At 54.9% G+C, this 9,417-nt stretch overlaps 2 protein-coding genes across 2 annotated transcripts; both read right to left on the bottom strand.

The window, feature by feature from the left end:
• Nucleotides 1–1,640: 1,640 nt before the first annotated feature.
• Nucleotides 1,641–2,055, bottom strand: LOC128971936 (histone H2A type 2-B). Its single transcript, XM_054387700.1, has one exon. The coding sequence runs from the start codon at nt 2,053–2,055 to the stop codon at nt 1,675–1,677; it is 381 nt and encodes a 126-aa protein (XP_054243675.1). The 3' UTR covers nt 1,641–1,674.
• A 2,575-nt stretch (nt 2,056–4,630) lies between these two features.
• On the bottom strand, nt 4,631–9,233 carry HMCES (5-hydroxymethylcytosine binding, ES cell specific). The gene is made up of 6 exons (XM_054387540.1): nt 9,051–9,233; nt 7,036–7,179; nt 6,594–6,713; nt 5,893–6,053; nt 5,246–5,438; nt 4,631–4,837 (listed from the first exon to the last, which is right to left on the bottom strand). Exons 1-6 carry the CDS (start codon nt 9,231–9,233, stop codon nt 4,631–4,633), a joined length of 1,008 nt encoding a protein of 335 aa, XP_054243515.1.
• Between the last annotated feature and the right edge of the window lie 184 nt (nt 9,234–9,417).

Below are 9,417 nucleotides of genomic sequence, written 5' to 3' on the forward strand. Positions count from 1 at the left end.
GAAAGGAAACCCCTCATCCCCACCTCGCTGATGGTAAGTCACTTCACAGGAGGAAGAGAGCCCAGGGGTCCGTGCCACAGCCATGGGGCTGCATCCTGCTACCCCCACCCACCCGAGGTCAGGGTACCCCATAAGCACAACACTAACGGACACTCCACTTCCATGATCCACGAGGGAGTGAGAAACCCCTTCATAAAGACCAGGCAACAAACATCGAGGTTCAGCTACTCTAGATAATAGACTCAGAGCCAGGGTAAGTTACTTCATCCACAAGATTAACAGCTGATTCAATAGGTTGAACACATGCTACTGGCAGCACATAAACAGAAGGTGCCTTTTTTTTTTTCTTTTTTTTTTCTACTTCAACACGTTATGAAGGTCTATGGTCTGATTTGCCTAGACACTGCCGCATGCACACGACTGTCAGCCTGCACAGAACCAGTCTGCTCTGGGCAGCAAGGAAAGCTGTCACTGCATCAACCATTCCAGGTGTCACAGGACAGCTCACCTGCCCCCATGCTCGCACCTTATCCACACAGCTGTCAATAAACACGGTACTAGCTAAGGGCAGGCTCGGTACAAACTCCAGGGTGGTTTTTAAAAAGAAATATTAATCCATAGAAGGTTACAGTTAACAGATAGCATCATCACTTTTATTTCTCTGAACCAGAAATAAGTGTGGAACAAACAAACAACAACAACAACAAAAAAAGGACACGGCATGTTGTTTCCATAAGTGCAACCAAGGTGGAGGGTAGCTCTCAGCAAGACGGAGGGCTGCAGCAGCCGGGAGAGGAGGGGAGCCGTAGCAGAAGATGGCAGCTCCCGCTCCCGGCGGGCGCCTGACCTTGCGACGCTCTGAGGGAATTCATCACTGCAGCCTCCACCCCACCCCACTAGCAGGACCCATGGCATGTGGGACCACAAAGTTCCCCAGCATCCACCCAGCCAGGGAGCTGCAGGAAGGTGATTTTGCAGGGATGTACCCCAAAATAAGAGACCTTAAAATAAATAGGACCAGAGCTTCTTTACAGTAGGCAACGCACTAGCTTTACCATGAACAAAACTAAGACTAACAGTCACTTCTTGCCAACGGAGAAACTTTTTCTCCTTTTCACATTTTTCCAGCCCCCTGCCCTCCCCACTGCAGTGCAGTCAGGATGGCATTGCTGCGGGGAGGGAGTGCAGCGAGTCCCATCCTCAAGCCAGGATAAGCAGGGCCGCCTGAGGAGACCCTACAGAGCCTCAGGACAAGTGTAGGAGAGAGGCAGACAGGGTGCCCATGTTCATCCCCACACCAGCCAAAATAATCCTCAGCAGCTACCAGCAGCTCTGCACCATGACCCAACCACACGGCTCCCGATGTCATCACCACCGACAGTTATGATCCAGCTGCCTCCTCTAAAAACACTTCTTCCAGAGGGAAAAGGGGCAGGGGGTGTGGACATGAGCAGGGTCTGACTTCACCCATGCTCCCCCAGCACCCCACCACAGCCTAACCGGGGGGGGGTGGGTGGGGGGCGGGCTACTAAAGGGCTGACGGGGTGCTGCCACAGCTCACTGCCCAGCCCGGGCTGGGGGGCAGGAAGGGATACTTCATCCCAATTGGAAGGAGAGATAGAGATGGGGTAGTGGCAAGGAGGGGACCAGAAGCAGGGAGCGGGGGAGCAGGGCTCACTTCTTGGAGCTCTGTGTCTTCTTGGGGAGTAGCACGGCCTGGATGTTGGGCAGGACACCGCCCTGGGCGATGGTCACGCCGCCCAGCAGCTTGTTGAGCTCCTCGTCGTTGCGGATGGCGAGCTGCAGGTGCCGCGGGATGATGCGCGTCTTCTTGTTGTCGCGGGCCGCGTTGCCCGCCAGCTCCAGGATCTCGGCAGAGAGGTACTCCAGCACCGCCGCCAGATACACCGGCGCCCCGGCGCCCACTCTCTCTGCGTAGTTGCCCTTCCGCAGCAGCCGGTGCACCCGGCCCACGGGGAACTGCAGCCCAGCCCGCGACGAGCGCGACTTGGCCTTGGCCCGCGCCTTGCCGCCGGACTTACCCCGGCCCGACATGGCCGGCAGGCAGCGGCACTTCGCCGCCGCCGCCTCTCGAGAAGCGCCGCGCACAGACGGTCCCGGCGCCTACAGAGAGACAAACGCCGTTACACCGCACCGCCGGGCCGGAGCCCCGCCGCTCCCCGCCCGCCGCTGCTCTTACCCGCAACAGCCTCCGCTCCGCCTTGCGTGTCTCCCGCCGCCGCACTGCCGGGGCCGCCGCCGCCGCGCCGCGGATATTCCTGCCCGCCCCACCGCTTGCCTCTTCCCATTGGCTACCGCCTCGGCCGGAGCAGGGCTGATTGGTCGCTGCCTCGATCCCTGATTTGCATAGGGCTCTCAGCGACCCGGCTCAGCCTCGGGGCTGGTGCCGAGGGCAGCGCCCGGCGAGGAGCAGGCTGGCGTGGCCCCTTGCTCCGGCGAGGTTCAGGCTTACAACCGTCCAAGCCCGGCTGCAGCCAGCGCTCCCCCACACCCTGTTAGCTCCTTGCAACAGCTCCTTGATGGCTGCGCCGAGGCCGAGGAGGCGGAGGGGTTGGCCGGAGCCCCCGTGCATGTCCCGGCAGCGCTACTCCTCACCAGCTACCCCTTTCGCCTCCTCGAAACCCCGGCCAGCGGGGTGGCTCTGATGGGAGAGTGCCAGGGCCTGCGGGCAGGGGGAATGCTCAGGGGTGGCAAGGAGTAGCACCTCGATAGAGGGGACACCCACCTCCGGAGCATTCCCACTGCGTTCCCTAGGCATCATGCATCAGAGGGGAAAGTTACTCCCAGGCCAGCTTTGGGGGCTAGGTTACCCCGCGTTGCATGGAATCATCTCCTCACCAGGTATGCAAACAGGGCAAACAGCACTGGGCAAGCAGCCAGGCTCCAGTTTAAAGGTGGCGTAGTTCAGCGATAACACCCCCTCACTAAACCCCCACTGCAGTTTCAGTGATGGTACTGCTGGTGCTCACAGCCTGGAGGCATATGATTTGCACCCTTCATCTTTGCATCAGCCCTGCTTCCCCGTGGGAAAGATAATGCTCCCCAGGGCAGGAAAATGTAAGCAATCCCCCCACTCGTGCTCAGCATCTTCCCTCCCTCCACAGTAACTAGAGATTAGCTAGTGACCTTTGGAAAAGCCTCATCTGCAGCTAGCACCCACGAGGGCCAGGGCAGCTGAGCTGAAGGCATTATGCTAGAGGAGCAATGGCTGGGCAAGGAACATCCCTTGCAGCTCCTGGTGACAGTCTCAGCACCTGCAGACCTATTTGTTGTGCCAGGAGCTGCTAATGTTGCAACTCTCTTGCCTCAAGTCACCATGGGAGCGATGAGGAACGAGATAACAACAGGCTTTCTATCTACAAATCCTAATCCCATCCAAGCTTTCCATAAACCAGGAGACCTTCTGGGCTCAGCTGCCTCTGTAGCACATGAGGAATTCAGAAGTGGATTTGGGTCTGAGAGCACTTGGGTCTCCCCAGGTGCCTGTCCAGTTGGTCCCTGGCTCCACAGTCCCACCCCAAGGATGAGCCCAGGCTACAGCAATATGAACCTGCTGGTACTGTGAGAGCTCAGCAGTGGGCAGCTGGTCTCCCCCACAGCAGACAGAGAGAATATATCAGATCTGCCTGTGAAACAGAAGCAATGGGGCTGCAGTGGGCAAGAGGGCTCACAGTCAGGCACATGGACAAGGGCACTGCACAGTCAACCAGTTAATCCCATTTATTGTTTCCAAACCAAATGAAATACTCCTTTCCAGCAAGAGCTGCACTGTGCAAGGCTTTTGGTCTGTAACATCTGGCTGTTTATGAAATCTCTGACCTCAAAAACAACTGCCCTATGCTGTTCTGTAATGGCACTTCGGTTATCCAGGCTTTAATGAATGACCTTTACAACAAGGCAGAGCGCATCCCTCCACAGATCAAGGAAATCCTCTCTAGGACTTCAAATCCCATTAACAAAAGGATTGTAGGAACAACGTGACCAAGACACCCTTTCCAACCCTGCTACCCACAGGGAAACCCAAGCAAAGTCCAGTTCCTCCCAGGTGCTACTTAACCATCTCTGTGTAGGGACCACAAACGAATGTGGCGATGCTGGTGCAGAGTGGGAAGGCTCTGGCAGACCTTCCCAGCCTTGGGTTTCCTCTGAGTATTTATTGCATGTTTCTCTGTACTGCAGCCACTGCTTGAGGGTGAGAGTAGTAGGAAGGAACTGGTACAGAATCAATATGGAATTAAATAGAAAAGAGGTATCAGTTTAACACTGAATATAAGGGAAAAGAAAAGAAAACAGGAGACATGAACTATGAACGCCATCAGAAGCTACTCCTCCCCAGCAGCCTGAGATGCTTCTCAGGGCTTTATCTTTAGCATGAGTGACTAGCAGAGTGGGAGGCCACCAAGTTATATTCACTCCTGCCACCACAAGACAAAGACTAAACCTTTAAAGACAAACAGAGAAGAACAGAGACGACAACCTGGAGCATCAAATCAACACCCGAGAGGCTTGGAGAATCTCAACATCAGTCTGCAAAGCCTTCCAAAAAAGCATTAACTCATTCTGCTTAGGAAGTTCAGGAAGAAGGATGGCCAGCCATCCCAGCTGGTGCCTAAGCCTTGTGCTTCTTTGCAGCTGGCTCTGCCTCTTTCCCCAGCCACTGTTGCAGGATACCTGCACTGGTTTTCTTGGGTGAAGGGCTGTGGATGAACTGACTTGTCCACTTCGGCAAATCATTTTCTTTCTTCTGCGGAGAGCCCTCCTGGGAGCTTTTTAACCAGCCCAGCATCACTTTGCTGCTTGAGGTAGCTTTGACCTCCTGGAGAGACAAAAGATAGTGGGAGAGAAGTCAGATGCATGGTGAGAGCAGGACTGAAGCCTACTGCCTGCGCTGGTGCAGAGTGGGATGCAGGGGCTGGAACTAAGGCCGTGCCTGTGATCAGGCACATCTGGGAGGTTCCCCAGGGTGCTGGAAACAGGCTTGTTTCAAGCCCAATTTCACATGGAAACTGCCTCATTTGGCAAAAAAATCCTGGTACAAGGTAACAGTTTATTTCTGGAAGCAGAGGTAAAAGCAGCTCTGGGGGTCTGCACTCCAGCATCATGCACAGGCATGCCCTGTAGATGCTGCCTGCTGCTGCCCCTTCTGCAGCCTAGCATCACTGTCGCTGCTTAGGGGCATCAAGACAGCCAAATTCTTCCCTGCCAAACTGCCACCATGACTCACCTTCTTGTCTCCCAGTTGGATGGGTGTGAGACACTCAGGTGTGTTGTTACGAATGCTGTTGACAAAGGTGGACACTGGGTGAAAAACTATATTCTCTGTGGGCTGGATGAGTTTAACTGCTTCTTGGGTTGGCACCTCAGCAAAGTCCAGCCATTTCCTGATGGCCTCATCCCCGTCCAGGATGGCTGGCATCCTAGGGAACAAGGCAGTCAGAGCCAAAGCCCAGCATGGATATGGCAAAGCTGGGTAGCAAAAGCCAGTCCTGTAAGGCGGCAAGGAATCAGCAGATCAGGAGGAAACAAGGTGAGAACCCAAGCAGCAGGATGTTTTTCTGCAAGGCAGAGCACGTGCTTGCTTTGCCCAGGTAGCTGCTTTGCTGGAAGAGGCAGAGGGGTTGACTGCCAGGCACTGGTCAGTGGAGAGTGATCCAAATTTGACTGCCACCTGCCAGGGCACAAAGATGGTGATTTCATGGAAAGGGCATGAGCCAGTAACCCAAAACAAATAGGGAATGCCATAGCATTTTCCTCTGGGGGCATCAGGAGCAGGCAGAGAGTCCTGCCTGCATGCTGTCAAGAGTGGTATTCAAAGGCTCTTTTCGTCCTACATGCTTTCCCCTTGCAGCCCCCTTGCTCACTCTCACTTGCCTGTGGTGGATGAAGCTCACGTCCTTGGAGGCATCCACAGTGATGATGGTGTAAGTGTATAGGGTTTCTCCTCCTGATGGTGGCTCCCAGCAGTCGAAAATGCCAGCCATGGTGAGCAATCTCCAACCTCTCCATTCCTCATCTTCCTCCTTCCCTTCACCCTGCAGGAGAGAGGCCCCATCATTGTGCTAACCCACAGGCAGCCAAAACATCACAGATTTGCCTGTGCCACAGCAGGTCAGCAACTCAGACCTGGAGCCATGAAATGAACTAATTTATTTAATGGCTTTCCAGGAGCCCTTCTATTCATTTGAGGTGACTCCAGAAGAAGTACCAGGAACCTCATCTTTTCACAGGCAAGTTCTGTTCTGAACATCCTAACCACCAGCTCAGCCCAAGGAAGGAGGTAGTGAAACTCCCAGTCCAGTCCCCTGTGAGATGCATCACCCAGATGTGCGAACATCCGGCACGTGCGGGGCAGAAAGCGTGACGGCAGGGACACCGATCGCAGCAGCAGGGACTGCTGGCCACAGAGGAATGCCAAAGTGCTGAGTCCACCACAGAACAGAGCCCCACTGGGAAACAGAGACCCCCCAAAGATGGGCACAGCTGGAGGGAAGGGAGCTTTTCCTGGGGCAGTTGGAGGAAGCAAGGCCTCAGGGGTGGGTGTGAGTGTTCAGACAGAGCGAGGGACCTCATACCATGGTGTCCTTGGTCTGGGGGAAGTAAATGAAATATGGTTGCTTCACCCCACTCTGCTGCTGCCACTCGTAGAAGCCATCTGCCAGGACCACACAGCGCTTACCCTTGAGGAGAGCACTCTGGGGAGAGAAAAAACAAGCAAGCGGTGAACAGCATGATGGGGACTCCTGAGACCACTTGTTCCCTCTTGAGACTCCCCTAAACTGCCCTGTAGGATGTGCAAATGCCACCACCAGTGCTGTGATGAAAGATGAGCTTCACCAGCAACAGCCTTTTTCATTCTCCTGTTTTAATGAAATCTGCCAACTCTGCAGTACAGGTAACTTACTCCCTGGTGCAGCAGGCAAAGGGTGACTGATACTTGCTAGGGAGATTCTTCAGCTCTGGTTCTACTAACTACAAGACCTCTCCGAGCTGGACACAAAGACAGCAGCAACTCACTTTGTAGGAGGACTTCTCGAGCATGGTGTCGCTGCGGCAGTTAGCGGTATTGAACTTCATTTTGGAAGGGTCATCCTTTTTGAACCAGGAGGGAATCAGGCCCCAGCGCATGTCCATGAGGACCCGCTCAGAGGAGTCGGCATCCTTTCACATGAGACAGAGAAACACCTCAGGTCAGAGCCACTTTGCAGAGACCACAAGCATCCTCACCACTTGAGAAAGAGGCTTTCATGGAGCACTAGCGGTTCCCCTCTGTAAGGTGGGGAACAGGATGGTGCCTTTACTGAGACCTGAGCTGGGGCTCCTAGTCTCTCCCATACTGTATCTGCCTTTTCTTTTCTGCACAGATGCCACTCACAAGCTGTGCAGAAATACCCATGAATTATAATCCTTTGCATATTCTAAATGGCTCTCCTGTAAGAACTGATCTTCAGCAGAAAGCGCAAGAATATTTTGCAGGAGTAAGTAACTGTGTGCCTCAGTGAGGTTCACCCAACAGCTCTCTGGAGGAATGAATTCAGTTATTCTTCAATGGGAAGTGCCTGGCCACCCAAGCTTGAGTGAATAGCCACACTGGGCTGATGTCAAGATCCTCAGAGCTCCCCTCTTCACAGCGAGTGTCCCACAGGGGGTGAGCCTCACCTTCATTTTAATGATTCCTCCTGACCTGGTTCACTCTTTCTCCTCATGCTTTGCATATTACCTGCCTTTGGACAATGCAAATGGCTTGTGGCTTTCACTTCTCCCCCAGCTCACTCTCACTTTCTGCCTGCAGCCGCCAGCCCTGAGTGGTACACAGCTGGAGCAAGTGAGGTCCCAGCAGGCATGTGCTCCCAAAGAACTGCAGTAGATGCATATATATACACATATATGTATGTATGCAGTAGGTGTGCATATATATATTATACACACACACACACTGCTGTGTATATGGATGTGTATGTGTCCAGTTTTGTGAAGTCTGCCAGAAACTCCTATAGTTGAGCAGCAAAAAGGGGCACCTTACACTGTACCTGTGTCCCAACAGCTGAACAAATGCACCACCAAGTAGGTGCCTGCCTGCACCCACCTGTGTCACACTCCCAGCCCCATACTCATCTGCTCCATAATCTTATTAGCTGCTCTTGGGGGGGATGTAAGACCTTAAGGTAGGAAAGAAGAGTACAAAGGATGTCCCACAGCATCCCCACAGGACTCCAAAGTGGCCCTACTGAGGTACCCCAGCCCATTGCCTGTACTGCTACCAGCTGTGAAGCGCATCAGCCCTTTTCACTGCCGCACTGGCCAAGTGAGGAAGAGTAGAGGGAACACAGATTGGGGTGTTTCGATTCAGCACACCCAGCTTCATCCCACTGAACATGAAAGAGCAGCAGGTTCCTTGGGCACCCTCTTCTGTGGAAGCCAAATGAGATGCACAAGCAGCTGTACATGCTGCTCAGGTTGCCTGGGGAAGGTTTGCTGAGGCTTAAATTAGCCAGATAACGGTCACTGCAGGTGTATGGTTATTTTACAGCTCTGAAGTTGAGAGGTTTTCTTTGGTCTGCCTTCCCCTATCAATGTGACCTGGGCACTCAGCAGCATTACGCAATGAACAAACATACAAACAAAGGCAGAACAAAGCCAGCATTTGAGAAAAAAAAATTCTACCCCAATTAATCACTTTTGTATCTATTTTTGCAGAAAATACAACACTACACTTGAAGCCCAGGAGATTCCCTGCCCTCCTTAGGAACACATAAATGCTTAACGAGACACCTTTGGAATCACAGACCCTGACACAAACACCGAGCCAGGAGGAGCCAAGCAAGCCGTTACCATCCGGACCGGCTACCCCACCTCCCCAGGAGGCACAACCCCACTCCCACCGCTCAGGCAAAGGCCGATCGAAGCGGCGGGACCCACAGCAGCTCTGCGGCCTTTAGCCCAGCAGCAGTCAGGCGCCCGGCGCCACAGGCCGCTGCCGGAGCTTGGTCGCGGCCCCCCGGGTTGCAGCGGGAAGGAAGGGAGGCACCTACCTGCTGGAGGTGCCGGCGGGAGAGCAGCACCGGTCCGCTGGACTGCGGGCCCTTGTTGTACGAGGGCCGGTAGCTTTCCGCCCGGACCCACTCAGGCTGCCGCCGGCGGCCCCGCCGGTCGCGATAGGCGCAGGCCCGGCGGAGGTTGTCGGCCCCGAGGGAGCAGGCCGTCCGCCCGCACATCGCCCGTTCGGCACACGGAGGCGGTTGGACGCGGCCAGGCAAGAGCTGCGCTCTGCTCCGCCCCGGGGGGAGGTGGCTACGGGCGGGGCGCAGCGGGACCGGGGCGAGGCGGCGCCAAGGCCGGCCCCGCGGCGCGGAACGGCGGTCGCGTCCCGAGAGACAGGCCAGGCAGAGTCACCAGATG

The sequence above is a fragment of the Indicator indicator genome, chromosome 15, assembly GCF_027791375.1.
Source record: "Indicator indicator isolate 239-I01 chromosome 15, UM_Iind_1.1, whole genome shotgun sequence".
NCBI classification, from domain to species: Eukaryota; Metazoa; Chordata; class Aves; order Piciformes; family Indicatoridae; genus Indicator; species Indicator indicator.

Coding starts and splice junctions, on each gene's coding strand:
- HMCES (XM_054387540.1), bottom strand. CDS start 9,233: ATGTGCGGGCGGACGGCCTGCTCCCTCGGGGCCGACAACCTCCGCCGG. Junction 6,054..6,593: donor CCCAGACCAAGGACACCATG/GTATGAGGTCCC, acceptor TCTCTCCTGCAG/GGTGAAGGGAAGGAGGAAGA. Junction 4,838..5,245: donor TCCAACTGGGAGACAAGAAG/GTGAGTCATGGT, acceptor TTGTCTCTCCAG/GAGGTCAAAGCTACCTCAAG.
- LOC128971936 (XM_054387700.1), bottom strand. CDS start 2,055: ATGTCGGGCCGGGGTAAGTCCGGCGGCAAGGCGCGGGCCAAGGCCAAG.